Source organism: Limulus polyphemus, unplaced genomic scaffold, assembly GCF_000517525.1.
Source record: "Limulus polyphemus unplaced genomic scaffold, Limulus_polyphemus-2.1.2 Scaffold2606, whole genome shotgun sequence".
Classification (NCBI taxonomy): Eukaryota; Metazoa; Arthropoda; class Merostomata; order Xiphosura; family Limulidae; genus Limulus; species Limulus polyphemus.
The window spans coordinates 43835-61240 of record NW_013668216.1 but is presented as its reverse complement, the minus strand read 5'-3'; the positions used below and the strand labels follow the sequence as shown (position 1 = coordinate 61240).

The 17406-nt window shown below is 33.5% G+C and overlaps 1 protein-coding gene across 1 annotated transcript in view; it reads left to right on the top strand.

The window, feature by feature from the left end:
• LOC106467417 (brain-specific homeobox protein homolog) overlaps positions 1-16069 on the top strand; it is a 26489-nt gene extending 10420 nt beyond the window's left edge. Inside the window, exons 2-3 of the mRNA XM_013927767.1 lie at positions 3941-4125; positions 15869-16069. Of these exons, the coding sequence (XP_013783221.1) occupies positions 3941-4125; positions 15869-16069 (386 nt within the window). The remainder of the gene's footprint in view (positions 1-3940; positions 4126-15868) is intronic.
• Positions 16070-17406: the final 1337 nt, after the last annotated feature.

The window sequence follows — 17406 nt, the reverse complement described above, 5'->3', positions numbered from 1 at the left end:
ATTTTCGATAGTTGACACTTTTTTCTTAACAGATTTAAAGATGTCCTGAAATTTTAAAGTTTCTACCTATGATCGTAGCTGAAAGGGACCGACTTGAAAAAAGATTTTAAAGAGCATTTAGTCTAGTTTTTACAAGTGTTTACAGTTTACACTTAATACTAGAAATAAACGACCTTATAATACCTAAACGTTGTTTTTATTTAATTAGACACTCAACGTTTGGCTTTACAGCTTCTTCAGGAGCGTTCACTAAAACACAAACCAAAACTGACAGTACAAAGCTTCAAATGAAATTTTAAACAACATTATATCGCTTGTACATATGTAACATGCAGTACTGAAGAATAAATACGCTCTGTCAGATTCAGATCACACGGGATAATCTAATGTTGTAGAAGAAATGCGCTCTGTCATATTCAAGCACGTTCACGTTGCCATGCATGTTAGGTACACCAAATTGATGTGAAAGTTTAGTAATAGTATTCAAGCTCAAGTAATGCCATTTCTAAACATTTTTCGGACAGCACTTACGTTTTGTTTTCAAAATAATTGAAGAAACCTCAAGTATTAATTCATATCTTGATCATTAATTAAACAACAATTGGCTAATACAAGCATCTTTAAAAATTCAATGTTTTCTTCAATTTCACGACACTACATGCCTGAGCCATTATAGTCTGCGCATATTGTGTAGTGATGAACAAGTAAGCAGAGTAAGGGACTTCATTAAACGGCTATTTAATTTGCAGAAATATATCTGTTTCAATCGCAAGTTTTGTTTCTTAATTTAATCAATGATAAAGCTTCCTGTTACTTAATTCCTTTCTCAGTCCTGTAACGGTACCCTACGAGTCCCCACATCTGGCGAATATCATTTATCTTATAGATTTGCTTATGTGTTTCACTTGTGGTTTGAAACTAAACACCATAACACAATGCAGCCACCAAAATACTTGTTTGTCTCCGCGAGTTATATTCAACACACACATAAAATTGAGATTACTATTTTGTTTTCTGCACACTTTAAAGTTACCATGGACTTATGTGGTATTATGCTTATTTTAATTAGCTGAACTACAAATACTTTAAAGTATGAATGGTATTTAACATTTATGTTGAAAAGCATACCAACTGAAGATTAAACCGCAGTTTAAAATTAACTAAGTTACCTGTTTTCAGCATGTATATATTGTAACATATATTATTCACGGATATTACTAGTACTTTGCGTATTCTAAAATATGCATTATTTACGAATGCTATCTGTTTTCGGCACGTGTTCTAAACATATTGTTTACAGATGCTACTTTTGTGTACTGGGCGTGTATCGTAATACATATTGTTTATAAATGTTATCTGTATATACTCGGCTTATATTCCAAAAACAATGTTTACAGACACTAAAAAAAAAAAAAAAAAAAATTGTGAAGCCGAAACTCTCATGCGATTTATTACTTGTCGTTGAGTTATACCGGTTTCGGGGAATTCTGTCACAATGGATAAGGGGAAGTCGAAAGAATAAGACTAGGTTTCATATAGTGGTGAAGTGTATATTATACTTATGGTGTATTGAAATGCCTTTTGTTCACACAACGATCCTATATCCAAATATAAATTTCAAGAATATACAACAATGATGCTATTAATATATTCTTGTGAATTATTCAATGTAACTGACGAGGTATGGAACGCCCCCCCCCCCCGAAACAGATATAATCCAGTGACAAGTGTTAAATAGAATGATAGATTACGCTTTACATTAACTGTTTTAGCATTTTAAATAGCTTTTCTGTCCAATTAAAAAGCATTTCAAAACTCGATTACATTGAGTTTACTGGAATGGATGGGTAACTGCCTGTTGTAAAAAAATCACAAACGTCGTCCTCTATATTTATGTTTTATTACAACAGGCAGTTACCGTTCATTCCAGTATACTCATCATGAATATTCAGCCTAATTACAACCTATCAAAGAATACTCGATACATATTGTTTATAGATGTTCACCTGTAATTGGCGCGTATTCTAAATACGCATTATTTATGGATTTAACTTGATCTTGGCGTGGTTATTATAAACAGATATTAGTCATGATAGATTACAGATATTTCCCCACATTCCTTTAAATGAGTAATCATGGACTTGAAATCAAAAGGCGCGTATTATTAGGCCTGTTGATTTCATCGCTTTGTCAATTTGAGGTGATTAACATTTTGAAAGTTTTCTAAAGCAAATATCATATAATTTTGGATAAACTTTTGCTATAATCATGTACAGCCCAGCTGACTACTTCTGGTATAGAACGAAAGACCTCTTGGGCGGCGATATGTAGCAGACAAAAAGTACATCTAAAATGCGACTGTTACGTTTCTGATATTGAAATTCATAATGGATTAATTACGAAGAATCCTTAACAGTTATCTGCAGTCTAGTGCGTTATTTATCACGAATATCAGGCCTATTGCTTTCATCACTTCGCCATCTTTCGGCGTTTAACAACGTAACACTGAAATATTGATTACGATTACGTCTAGTATGCCCTTTATATTGTTTACGGGTCTTATTATTAGTTAACATTTTACCTAAACACACATTGCTTACAATATGTTACCAAAACATACATTGTTTTCGGGTATTGCTTATCTTCGCTGTGTTACCAAGTCACATTTCTAATAGGTATTACCTGTCTTCACCGTGTAATCTAAAGGCATTTTTGTTTACAGGTGTTACTTCTAACACCATCGCGTAATCTACACACATATTGTTTACGGGCATTACCTACCTTCATTGTGCACTTGAAAATTACGATATCAGTCCCGAACCTTCTTGACAGGTGCTGTTTCTTTGGTATAGGTTCCAAAATAAACAGATGATAGACAAAAAGACTGTATCTGCAACTTTATAACATTTCTATCTTCAGTGAAAAATCATGATACATTTTTTCTGTATGGCTTGAGGTACGTCTAAGGCACTAAATATGCAAACAGAATTTAAGCTTTTTACAGGAAATTATAAACTGGTTTATTTTATTTTTCATTCTTTATAGTATTAAATGAACGGTTTTCTCTTAAAGCCTAAGATTCCTGTCATGTTACCACACAGTAAGTCATTAAGACTATAAAAAATAAATGAGAAGTATAGCCTTGTATTTAACGAGGTCTTAATCATATTACATGTTGTTGTTGTTTTCTACTTAGTCCACAAACTATTATTCCGTAAATAATGTCTACCGACGTTCCTTATGTAATATCTGTGTGAAAATATTTCCATTTCGACGCATGTGTGAAAATATTTTCTGAAGTGTTTCTTTACTTTTCGACGTATGGTTTTGTTTCACTTCCTCTACTATGATGGCATTATTATTTCTTTTTTTCTATTCTCACTGTCCATCTTCCAAGCAACAATATATTTCGGTAATATAGTGTGTAAATAGATCCGTTGTCACCAGTAGGAACAACAATATATTTTGGTAATATCGTGTGTAAATAGATCCATTGTCACCAGTAAGAACAACAATATATTTGGTAATTTAGTGTGTAAATAGATCCATTGTCACCAGTAAGAACAACAATATATTTTGGTAATATAGTGTGTAAATAGATCCATTGTCACCAGTAAGAACAACAATATATTTTGGTAATACAGTGGGTAAATAGATTCATTGTCACCAGTAAGAACATCTTCAATGACACCATAAGAAGCAGGAAAACTACAGTGGTTTTATATGATGAAACGCTATGCTCTCCAACTGCACGCGAATAATGAGTAGTAAATTAACACTGAAGCCTCAGCTTATGAGTCATCCGTAAATTAACGGAGAGAAACCCAGATTTTTTATGATATGTGAAATTGATTCAGACGGTACGAAATTGAAAATGTAGCTTTCTCCTCGTTATTATTATGCACGACAGTGAATCTCTTCTTTTCCTCCAAATATCAAGGCTTGCCGTTCCATGCTCTGTTGACTACGGAACCCTCTTCCAAGGCTTGTCGACGCCGTAAGGCCCGCACCGTTTTCAGCGACCAACAACTTCACGGGCTGGAGAAGCGTTTCGAGGCTCAGCGGTACTTGTCAACTCCGGAACGGTTGGAACTCGCGACGGCCCTCAGTTTATCTGAAACACAGGTATGTTTTCATGGTACTTGGAAAACACTTAGGTTAAAAAAAAGTTGATAAATCACAATTAAAAAAGCAGGATAATCCCAGCTCTTTCGCGTGATAAACCTTTCTTTTATCTTACTTAGATATATTTGTTCTTATCGAGAAACTTGTCTTCTTGAAGACAACATGCGAGATAAAAAAAAAAGTCGATGTTTTGGTAAGGCATTTTGTACTAGACTTACCAACAATATAAAATCAAATTATATTTTAGTCAATAAGAAATACCCTTTATTTACCAAGAAAGTTAACAAGTACATTTGCAAATAGATCGTTTTTCTTCATTGAAGTATAATTTAATACCACATTGTTATCTTTACTACCATATTGTTAATAACCACAAAATCGATTGTAAATCTTTAGTATCATATGGTTATTAACCACGAAATCTTCCGGCATTTCTTTAAAAAAAAAAGAAGGTATTTTGCACCAATTTTTGATCGGTAGACGCTTCCTACCACATGGTATTTTCTCAATAGATACTGAATGTTGGTACCAAAGACAATTAATATACCGTCAAACTTAAAAACATTTCTATGTATTTTGTTTCTTTTAGCTTTTGTCTTGTAGAAAATGTGTGTTTCATCATTAACTCTCTGTCTTTATTTATGAATGAACACTTGTTGTTATGTTATCAAAATCAGTAAGTTCAATTTATGATTAGAATAAACAAGGTTGGAATTAAAATACGTTCACTAATATATAATCTCAAAATATGTATATCTTGTGTTATAGACTCCGTGGTCTGTTCAAAGAATTACATATTATGTGTAAAAGACTCCATGATCTATTCTGAGGGTTACATATTGTGTATTACAGATATCCTAGTCTTTTTGTTGTTGTTTGTTTGTTGTTAACCACAAAGCTACACGATGAGGTACCTGTGGTGGGCATAGCACAGGTATCGAAACCCGGCTTTTAGCATTATATGCTTTCAGACTTACGCGGAGACATTGGGAGGCACTCCTTAGTTTACTCTGAAGGTTAAGTATTGGGTGTTATAAACTTCCTTGTCTGTTCTGAAGGTTATTAACGACTTTCATTTACATCTATTTCCGACGCTTAAGCCCCCCAGTGGCACAGCGGTATGTCTGCGGACTTACAACGCTAGAATCCGGGTTTCGATACCCATGGTGGGCAGAGCACAGATAGCCCATTGTGTAGCTTTATGCTTAATTACAAACAAACCGACGCTTAAATTGTATATTAAAATGATGCATTTAAACTTTTTTCCTTTATTTTCTGATCGAATTTTCTAAACAAATTCTGATCTCAAAACGTTTTTCCATTGTTTAGAAAGTGCTAAGTTATATCATGTGTTACTTTAACTAATTTAAAATATATAGTACTTTAGCATTTAAAGCTTTTTTCGTGATCAAAGGAGCAAACAGTGAATAAAAACGGTGGGTGCATTTCACTGTATTTGCATAATTTATTTATAAACGAAAAGGTAAACAAATCAAGTGTAATGTGGAAAAATTCATATAGTTTGCTACCTTAAAACCATCATATGGTGTATAAAACTCAATCCGAAGTTTCACTGCGGCATCCATTATACCCATGAGGATTGCTAAACCCTATGTGTTATACTGTTTACACCACTCTTATCATATATACTTATATTATGTATCGTTTCGGCTATAAGCTAACTTCAGGCCCAGAGTGTTCCTGAAACAAACCTATATATGTATATACATACAACCGAAATGTTGCAAGATCTTTAAAAATTGTTAAAACTGTAAAATTATTATTAGTATATATTCATAGTAACAGTCACACTTAGACGCATACAATTACCCTTAAATTAATGTCAGTAATTCTTTTGTCACCTCCAACTGTTTCACAATAGTGTAAGCACCAAAACTTGAAAATATTGTTTGTTTGAAGTTAAGCACAAAGCTACAGGATGGGATATCTGTGTTCTGCCCATCACGGGTATCTAAACCCGGTTTCTAGCGTTGTAAATCTGCAAACATACCGCTGTGCCACCGGGGTTGGGCACTTGAAAATACAGTGAAGACCAATAAAAGTTAAATTAAACGGAATCGTAACGTGGATACAAGAGTAAGGTTATGAAACTTTTCGTGAAATTATAACTGAGCATTTAAAGAGCGTTACGCTATTGAAAAAAAAGTCAAATGGAATTGTGTAAAGTAATCAAAAAAGAAGTTCCCCCTTGATCAACCGAAACTTAAGTAACTGCAAGAATTTCCTACGTTACTCAAAGTATTTTCGAAATAATTATGCTCTTAGCATACACATACACTCACAAACACCATATATGTATATATTCATTTTTTTATTAATTTATGTGCTCTATGATTGGTTGAAACATTAAACTAATAAAGCCCATGCATCACATAAAGTGTCTTTGAGGTTTAAAATACCAAATATCCTAGAAACTCACAGGTCTAAGAAAGTGTCTCATGATAGAAAAATAAGTAAGTTGAAGTTATGAATCATACATGTATTAGAGGACTTCTTCAAAGAACTGTATTTTCAAAATTAGGAGAAGGTGGGGTAAGACGGTCACCATAACTCTCAATGCTGTTTTTAACAACTAAGATGAATGTTTATGGGAACTCAAAAGGCTTTGAAATGAACAAAGTTTAAAACAAAAAATTGGACACAGGCCTTTTAAGATATTGAGAAAATACACTTTTTGTGGTTGGGGGCCGTTTTAACGATAAGCTCGGACAAAAAGGACCCTTCAAGATGGAGTAAAATGGTCCCCATGTAGCTCATGAGAATTGCAATTTAAAATAAATGCTGCATTTAAAACTGCGTTTAAATCACTTAAATCATCATTTAAATTCTCACAGCAGGAATCAGGAAGGTTGTGTGACATGCGCAAGTTGCACATTATCTAGAACAATGGCACAAAATAAAGTAGGCAATAGAACAGGGAAAAGCATCACCAGCTGTGGACTGTCTTACCTTCAACCACTCTTCGTAAAAGAATCGCATGTTATAAAAAATCAGTAAACGGCATATTCGTGTGTCTACATTTCCTCATTATTTGAAACCAACAAAGTGAAAATCCCTGCAGTATATACTTTGCATTCATAAAAGGTGTTCATAAAGAATGAAGTCGTGATTTGATCATTCACATTTGTACCACTCCATCAGAGTGGGCCTGGTGGATAGGTCTCTCGACTGATATTCTGCGGGATGACGGGATCGAACTCTGTTACCGAACATTGGTAGGCGTGCTGACTAATTACCTTTCCTCTAGTCTATAAATTCAAAATCAAGGACGGATAGCACAGATAGCCCTGAGTAGCTCTGCGCAAAATTTAACAAAACAAACAAACAAATCTGCCAGTGTGTTTATGCACGGGGTCACGTGATTAATGGTTACACATAATTCACTCTAGATGGCAGCACGTCATAAATGATGATATACAGGATTAACCTTTTTAATGGAGGGGACCTTCTTACCTCATTTCTCCCATATTCGTCATTAATCTTTGTCTTAGCTATGTTTATAATAATAACTTAATGTCTTTTTAATAACTTTTACAAGACTAACATAACACCAGAATCATAGAGAAAAAGTAATAATCAAAAACACCAACGATTTTACATTCTCTGAGTTAGTAAAGCAAAATCAAGCAATTTCTGACGACAATTTGACATTGGTGAAATAACAATGGAAAACATATATTTTACCATATGTTTATTTTTATCGTTTTCTGAATACGGTATTCAAGTACCTGGACCCGATCATTATTAGACTTATTATGTATAATTATAGCTAGTCGTAAAGTATTAATAAGACTTCTTCGTATGGTTAACATTTCAAGTAACGTGGTATTAATAAACGTTTCCATAAGTGTTTTTTTTTTTCAGGTTAGATAAGAATGAAACAAATCCAAAATTGTAGCTTGTGAACTTCAAACCTCAAAACCTGCAGTTGCATCAGTACACATATATAAATATCAGAACAACAAAACGGATGATAAGGTCCTCATGTTTCTGTAGTTTGTAATAAGATAACAACAATAATCCACTCTTTACCCAGTTTTAGTTTTTCAGAAAGGTAGATCGTATTTCATTTAGGTTTTATCAGGGTTTTTTATTCAATTAATAAGGCTGGCGTGTTACATTTATAGTAAAACAAATGAAGTCAAGAAAGGAATAACCTTATTTTAACCAAAAATACATTACCAACTTGTAAATTACAGCCGCTACAACAAAGTTTAAGAAGATGATAGCTTGCCCAAAGGCTGCAAGCTTGCATTAGTCTATGACGTCAAAACTGTTTTGTATGATTGTAGTTTTCAATAAAAAAGGGATCAAATTTAACGTCATAATACAGAAACTAAATAACAGCAACAGTGATTACGAATGCATATCAGGCGAATTGCTGTAACCAGGAACAGTAAATCAAAAATAACTTGAAAGAGTTTATGTTTATTATCCTTAAATTTCATCCTAGAATCGTCATATTGCCTAAAAATGTTTGTTTGAGTCAATGATCTAATGTTAAGGTACCCACTGAACGATAAAACTTTGTTCTCAGTTTTCATTCACAATGATACTTGAAACCAAAAAAGAAGGTTTACATATTTTAAAAACAGATTAGGCTCTAGCTCTAGAAATAATAGTGACATTTGCATCGTAGCTCAAAAATATTTCTGATATTACAACTTGGTATTGCATATTTGTTTGTCAAGTTTACATGGATCATTAAAAATCTTGTAACTTAGAAATAAGTTACTTCACTATGTGAATCATTGAACATTTTGTAGCTTACAAGTAGATTACTTCACTACGCGAATCATTGATAATTTTGCATCTTAGAAATAGGTTCTTTCATTACATGAGTCAATTAAAATTTTGTAGCTTACAAATAGATTCCTTCACCACGTGAATTATTGAAAAGTTTGTAGCTTACAAATAGGTTCCTTCACCACGTGAATCATTGAAAATTTTGTAGCTTACAAATAGGTTCCTTCACTACGTGAATAATTGGCAATTTTATATCTTACAAGTAGATTACTTCACTACGTGAATCATTGAAAATTTTGTAGCTTACAAATAGGTTCTTTCACTACGTGAATAATTGGAAATTTTGTATCTTACAAGTAGGTTACTTCACTACGTGAATCATTGAAAATTTTGTAGCTTACAAGTAGGCTACTTCAATATTCAGAGACTTATAATGTGAATATCACAGGAACTAATCTGTTAAAACTGTGGATGCTAAACAACAAGTTATGCATATTAAGAGATAACTTGCTAATTGGATTTTCACAGGTGTCTCTCTTTCGAAACACCATATCGTATAATTTGGTCAAACAGTTTCAGGTTAAACTCAATAGTACTTCGTACACTGTGGTCTTAGGACACCATTTCTTTCAAGTTTTCTTTTGTGCTTTTAATTTATGCTCATATTTGTTATATTGTAACTTAATTTCCATCAGAAATTTGTTATTTTTTTCTATTCTTTCCCTCAATTCCAGAAGCACAAATGAGACTAGAATTATGAAGTTTAACTCTGGAGCCGCATGGTTTCGACAAATACTGTTTTTTTAAATAAAAAACAAAAGTCAAAGCTACAACTATTTAGAGATAAATACCCAAATAATGAAACTATGATAATCATGAATTAAAATAATATATTTAGTTATTAGAAACAAGAGATATAACCTTCTACCAAATATCAATAGCACAAGTGTAGAAGAACGATTCTAATACACAGAAGAGCCTTTAAGTGTTACGCTTCAACGATAGTTTCTGGTCTTACATGATAAGGTTTTGGATCTCAGTTATCGTCATGGTTAATAGCTTATACGATCAAATAAATCTAATTACTTGTCAGATACTATTTTTATTACTAAATACTAATTAGTTAATATTCTAGTTTCAGCTGTTAATCTGTCTTGTAGGACTGTTTGTGGGGAAACAAAAAAGTTATCAACCATGACAACGATTGTTTCTAGGTTTAAAACTCATCACTAAATAATAAGAGCAGATTATACAACTCTTACCAGCCTGTTGATGTTGTCATGCCTTGAAACTATATTGTTATTCATTTAGATCAAAATAAGGGCTATCGTGAGATATGAACAAACCCCGTTATTAAATAACACCATTGTTTTGGTAGTGAGCCATAAACATGTTAGGAACATTGGAAAATTATACAAAGCAGAGTAGACATTATATTCCTAAATTATCAGTGTACTTCTTTCGGTTGGATCCTTGAGTTAAACAACGTTTCTGTCTTGCTGAGACCTGCAGAAAACTATGCTGTACTTCAGCCCGGAAGCTTAAGTTGGACAATGTTTCTGTCTTGCTGAGACCTGCAGAAAACCATGCTGTACTTCTACCCGGAAGCTTAAATTGGACAATGTTTCTGTCTGTGTGATGAGACCTTCAGAAAAGCATGTGGTACTTCTACCCGGAAGCTTAAATTGGACAATGTTTCTGTCTGTGTGATGAGACCTTTCAGAAAAGCATGTTGTACTTCTACCCGGCAGCTTAAGTTGGACGATATTTCTGTCTGTGTGCTAAGACCTTTAGAAAATAGTGATGCACTTTTGCCCGGGGTTATATCTAAGGGTAGAGATTTATATAAATTTTTATTTTGTAATTGCCGAACGATTATAAAAAATTGGTAGAATAATATTTAAAAGAGAGCAGTGGCGTAAGTATGCCCCTGCAGCTCCAGCAATTGCGGGGGGGGGGCTTAATCACCGGAATTGTAACCACAACTATAGGGGCATAAATGTAGGGGCCTAATTACATCTTATGTGGGGGGGGGGGCGTCTTTTAAAAGAGAGATGTACTTACTGATTTCTAGAAGTTTTATTTCTTTATGACAGGAAGAGCATTAAAAATTACTCCTGAAAAACAAATCTCTTTAGCTTACATCGACTGACATGTTTTTCATTTGCTAAAAGTAAATTACTTATTAGATCACAATGATTAAGCGCTCAGTGAAATAGTATTTGATCTCCTTACTTCTGTGATTTATAAAATTTCCAGAAATATCTATGTGTATTTACATGAATACACATAACAGTTCAATACATTCTGTCTAAAGATTATATTTTCTTTGAAAAAAAAAATGTTTATTTTTTTTGTCTTGATTTTATCTCTTAATTAATAACGTCTTTTATATGACATAAATGTTGTGGACATAGCTATCAGTTCTTATAAACATTTTATATATTTGACCTGAAGAAGGCATCTGTCTCTTTAGTTTTAATACATATTTACTACCAATTACTAATTATCACTGTATACGTTATTTATAGGTCAGAGTTTGTTTGTAATAGGGCAAAGCCACATTAGGCTATCTGCTGTGTCCTCTGCGCGGAATCGAGCACTGGATTTTAGCGTTGTAAGTACAGAAACTTGCCGCAGTCCCATCTGGGGACTGTAAGTCAGATTATATTTTAACCTGAAAATTTTCTTTACAATATATATATATATATATAATTTCAAGCTTAAAAGATAATTCTGTGTTTTTTTATTCCGATTTATGAAACACAATTAAAAAAATCTTGGAATAATTATTACCAAATCTTATTAAATATCCATATTCGTTCATTATCTATAAGTTCGTTTATAGCGTTATTCTAATTGCTCTATATAATGGTTTTACTAAGTCAGAAAATGACTCAAAAATAAATAAAATTAAATTGAAAGAGTATATCAAAAGAACCAAAGGAAGATAAATAAACAATTAATAGTTTTAATTTATTTTGGGCGAGTACAGTTATTATAGTGAGCGACACCACGTTGTCAAGCCGTATAAATATTTGATTTACAAGCCTCCCAGTGGAAATATTCATTTTCGTTATTATGCTTTATTTACATTATTTTTGCTCAAAATGAATCAAAAATACCTTTTAAAAATCTATCAATTTGAAGGTAAACCGTATTTTTACCCAAAAACATTATTAACAAATTGTCAATACTGTAGTCATGAAACTACCATAACTTTTAAATACATATCCGTGGAAATATTACTATTTTGCATCATTTTTGACGTGGGGGAAGTATTCAGATTTCATTATTAGAATTTACATGGTAAAATCTTTGTCATCATATCCAGAGTAATGACTAGGTGGTTAGGGTGCTCGACTCGCAATCTGAGGGTCGCGGGTTCGAATCCCCGTCCCACCAAACAGCCGTGGGGACGTTATAAAGTGACGGTCAATCCCACTATTCGTTAGTAAAAGAGTAGCTCAGGAGTTGGCGGTGGCTGGTGATGACTAGCTGCCTTTCCTCTAGTCTTACACTGCTAAATTAGGGACGGCTAGCGCAGATAGCCCTCGTGTAGCTTTTTGCGAAATTCAAAACAAACCAGAGTAATGGATTTCTTCATGGATATTTCACACAGGAGTATAAAAATTCACAGTTATTAGTCAAGAATAAATTACTTATATGTATTTAATTGTATATTTTAGTTCGTGTAACCACAATTTGCTCAATATTTTTAGAAATAAAGAAACTAAAAAAAAAACTTTACTTTTGCACGATCTGCTGGGAGGATTATTTATAGAATAATCTTAGCAACAGAGCAATACGATTTTTTATTTTTATCGTGAATGTAAAATCGAATAGTTCAAAAAATAAAAACTAGCAGTACAGATCCGTTTGAAAAAAAAATTGTTTTCTTGTGCATTGTGTCTGAAATCAAAACACGCTTTTAGGAGGTTTATAATTTATAACAGAGAATTTGTTTGACTTATGGGGAGGTTTCTATCGAGCATACTTAACTGGAATTACAATCCTGCTTCTGTAAGTAGCAGCAGATTCTCTTTGACAAGTGTCAGCTAAGGCAACATTTGCATCCGGTAATGGGCTGTTAGGGGAGAAAGTAGTAAGTAATCACCACTTTCGGGTCCGTTTACTCGTTTAGTGGCTAAACTGTGTGCTTACTTTGAGATCCACTTCTTACCAGCGTTCTCTCTGCTATAGAGTAGAACTACAGCATTCATGATACACGAGGCTACTTGTGTCTTGTTTCCTACTTAGTTTAATCCGACTTAATGATTGTATTAACTGTAGTGCATCACCAGAAATCCTTCATTGTTCCATTCGCTTCACGGATTTGCATAATATATTTGTTCTTTTATTAGCTCCTTTAGGTATACTGGCATTAAAGCAAATAATTAAAATGAAAGCACACCGCATATAGCAACATGTTACTTTTGTTACGGTGTGCTACGCTACATGAAATATTCAACAAATTTAAATACTTCTTCTTATTTCTTATTTTCTATATTACAATTATTTCTATATGCATTTAGAAATTTTATGAATTAAAAATGGAATTAATATAGCAGTATTCTTGAATTATTGCAACCAAAAAATGTCATTTCTTGGCTTTTGAGCGTTACCAATCGATCGATAGAGTTCAAGAGTACTGCTTTGAATAACACATAGCATGTTATGATAATACAATCCATATGTAATATATTCATAATTTAAGAAAATGTTTGATTTAGAATTGATGTAATTAAGAACGCACTATTGATTATTGTGAAGTGTGAAAGAAGAATTGTCTTATTCATAATACTAGTGGTTCAAGTAAACAAAACTTTTATTTCAGGCTAGGTTTAATTTTTAAATGAAGCCAAAAATGGAGAGAAAACAAAACACACAATCTACGGTACAAAACTAAGACTATTAACACCTCTTAGTGTAATAAGTGCCGATGTTTCTGGCGCCCTATACGAAATATAAATTCTGCGCCCCCAACCCAATCCATTAGTTCGCTTTGTTAATCAATCGGGCAATCGGCACTCCCCATTGAGTTGGCGCCCTTTGCGCCCGCACCGCTCGCTCTACCCTGGTGATAACAGATATAAATAATTATTTTTCTTTTTTTAGCTTACCGATGCTTGACTTTGTAAGAGTCATATTATGGCTACAGTTTTTCAGACATTAAAGTAAGGAATATAGATGTTTTGCTTGAATAAATACGTATGAAACTTGTATCCTGAAGCATAACAGAAATGTCACAGTGAAATTGCAAATGTTTATGATAGCTCACTTTCAACTCTGACTGTCCTTTGTTCTCAGTGAAAACAGTGCATTAACAGCATTTCAAGTGCATTTTATCTGATGTATTCGCTGATGATGAGGCTTTTTGTACAGTGTAAAGGCTCATCAGGTTTATAACACCAATCTTAATTTGGTATGTTTAGAAAGAGAATTAAACTTACGCACAGGTAAGTTCTCTATCGCAATAAACAGGAGAATCGAGAAGATCTAGTTGGTAGGTGAGCAACAGATGATGGAGAAGAAAGGCCTTGGATCATAGTGTATAAAATAACATCATGATAGCACCGCGGTTTATAGTTGTGAGATAGAAGCAAGAATGGTTGAAAGAGAAAGATAAAAATAAACTTTCGTTGTAGCAATTGAGCTGTAATTAAAAACTGTTTCTGTGTCGATTAATGGGTATACAAGTGACCGTCACAAATACCTAGTTTCTACTACACAAAACAAAGAACCGTACAGCCAGAACAACACTTTAAAGGCCACTAAACTATACATACTAAATACCTTTTTTTTGTTTTTGCTAAGATTCAAGAAACGACAAGAAAAGAAAGACAGTCTGGACAGGCAATAACCGAATATAATAGATACATTTGGGCAACAGTAAATTTCCAATTAGTGTTTATTTGTCCAGTTGTTTTAGTTTTTTAGGCTACCACAGGGAATTGAAACCTCGATCTTAGCGAAGTAAGGCCGTAAACGTACCGTTGACCCAGTAGGGGACATTTCCAAGAATTGTTTATTTGTCCAGTTGTTTTAGTTTTTTAGGCTACCACAGGGAATTGAAACCTCGATCTTAGCGAAGTAAGGCCGTAAACGTACCGTTGACCCAGTAGGGGACATTTCCAAGAATTGTTTATTTGTCCAGTTGTTTTAGTTTTTAGGCTACCGCAGGGAATTGAAACCTGGATCTTTGCGAAGTAAGGCCGTAAACGTACCGTTGACCCACTAGAGGACATTTCCAAGAATAAACTTAAGCATCGTATTAAGATTTCAACAACTGTAGAAGAAAAATACGTAAAGGAGACTAAAGTTCATGGTAGACCATTACTAGAAACGGCACCTTTATCAGCTGTATACGAGATATTACGTCAGCTTAATACGAGACATTACGTTAACTTATATTTGTGCACCTGCTGTTGCTAATTGTTGTTAAGTATGAAGCTTCACAATGGGCTATCTGTGATCTGCCCATCGAGTGTATCGAAACCCAGTTTGTAGCAATGTAAGTCCTCAGACTTTTCACTGAGTCACTAGGGTAATTCATGCAGCTAAGAAATGGTTTTCATCACTGATTAATTTGCTTAAAACATAGTATATCATTGGATTACAGCTCTTCACATATTAAACCCAGGTTAATTGCTATTCGAGTAATGCGCTAATGAACATTAATACCTAAATTCAGCTACGTAACATATCAATGCTGCATTTTTCATAATCCCAATTCATTATGTTTCAAATAGTTTTAAATCTGTATGAAAGATAAATAGCATCAAGACCACCTTCATTACAAATATACATAAAACAGAGCTAGACCGGCACACTTAAAGGACATTTTGTTTATGTTGTAAATTTTTGAGTCCTGGTTGACTGTTTATAAGTGTTTCAGTAATACAGATTAGCTTTTTAGATGACTCGAATATGCACATCTGTCAGGCTACAAAAAAAAGTACATATCTTTTTCCAGGTGAAAACGTGGTTCCAAAACCGTCGAATGAAACACAAGAAACAGTTACGGAAGTTGAATGAAGAGCATAATGCACACGAGGTTCGTGAAACCGGCCGTCTTAGCAGTACGAGCCCTCAGGAGGAAACAAGCAACAGCGGGGATTACGACTCAATGATGGCAGAACCAGAAGTAGACGTTGTTGGTGACCAAGACCATTGAAGTGGTTTACAACGGTAGAAATTTAGCCTTGTTGTGAGAGCAACAAGAAACTCTCTTCATTAGAAGATATGGAGAAAACGGATGAACAGAACTATTATTTGAAAATCTTTTTTTTCGGCACTAGTTTTATACATCTTGTATAATAGAACATACTGTCTTGAAAGTAACACTAAATGCTGGATTATTAATATTTTACACTAACCTAAACACAGTAAAATTCTCAGGTTTATTTCCAGTATAATTTGGTTCAAACTAGAACAGTGTTCGCTGTTTTCACTAGTCACTTGAAAGGCAGAAATGTAATTAGAAATGCTTAATTTCTGTTTTTGTTGTTGTTGGGATTACTGTGTGTTATCTTTTATTCCTGATGTAATTGTTAGTACTTCATCATCAACTAATAAAGCACAAGAAATATGTGAAATTTATCGTTAAATACTGAGTCTCACCTATTTCACTCTTTGATGAGAAATATCTAATTGTTAAAATAACAGTGTGATTTTATTGTATCTATTGTTGTAACCGTGGTCAATAAATCATCGTCACCAGTAAAATAGCCAGCTAGTAAATGCTTACTCAATAATTGAGAAAAACTTTTTTTTCTTTTTTTTTAAGGCCTTCCTCATACACTGGTAACAATATTCATATTTTACAAATATCTGTGGTTAATTTGTAAATTATGCTCGTCGTATTAAGAGAAAAACACATATTTTCGAAACTTGTTTATTTTAATAAACTTGGGTTTAACATTGTTTTTTCTGGTAGTTATTTGTTTTCTTTCTTATCTATTATTTTTTATTTTTCAAGTTTTTATGTTTTTTTTAAACAAATGCTGAAGTTATTCCAGATCATCGTAACTCGGTGATGTTAGTCGCTAAGAGAAATTTGCACTATTCATAGCTCCGCCTCCTCACTACATGCGCACGCCTACTTAATTTCCGCGCAATTAGTTCATGAGAGGCTTAGTGATGGCTAGATTGAACAGTAGACTAGAGAGGGAGCCTTACAATAACCACAACAATAGTACACGTGCACTAGTCCTGAAAGGAACAGCTGTTACGCATGTCACATACTTAATTAATTGAAAACGAGAGGAACTCAAGTCTCAATGCAGAAAAAAAATGACGACTATTAATAAAACTTTGTCGCTTAATCCATCGAATTATTCGTTGTTTTGAACAGTTTGTTGTTACGTCACTTCTTCTTTAAAATAATTATAATACACTCAAGACATAAAAATCCTGAATTCACTAAAGGTGATAACTCCGAACATGTTGACTTTCTAATAATGGTTGGAGATGGCTTGAATGGGTAATGAAGAAAAACTATATATTAATATA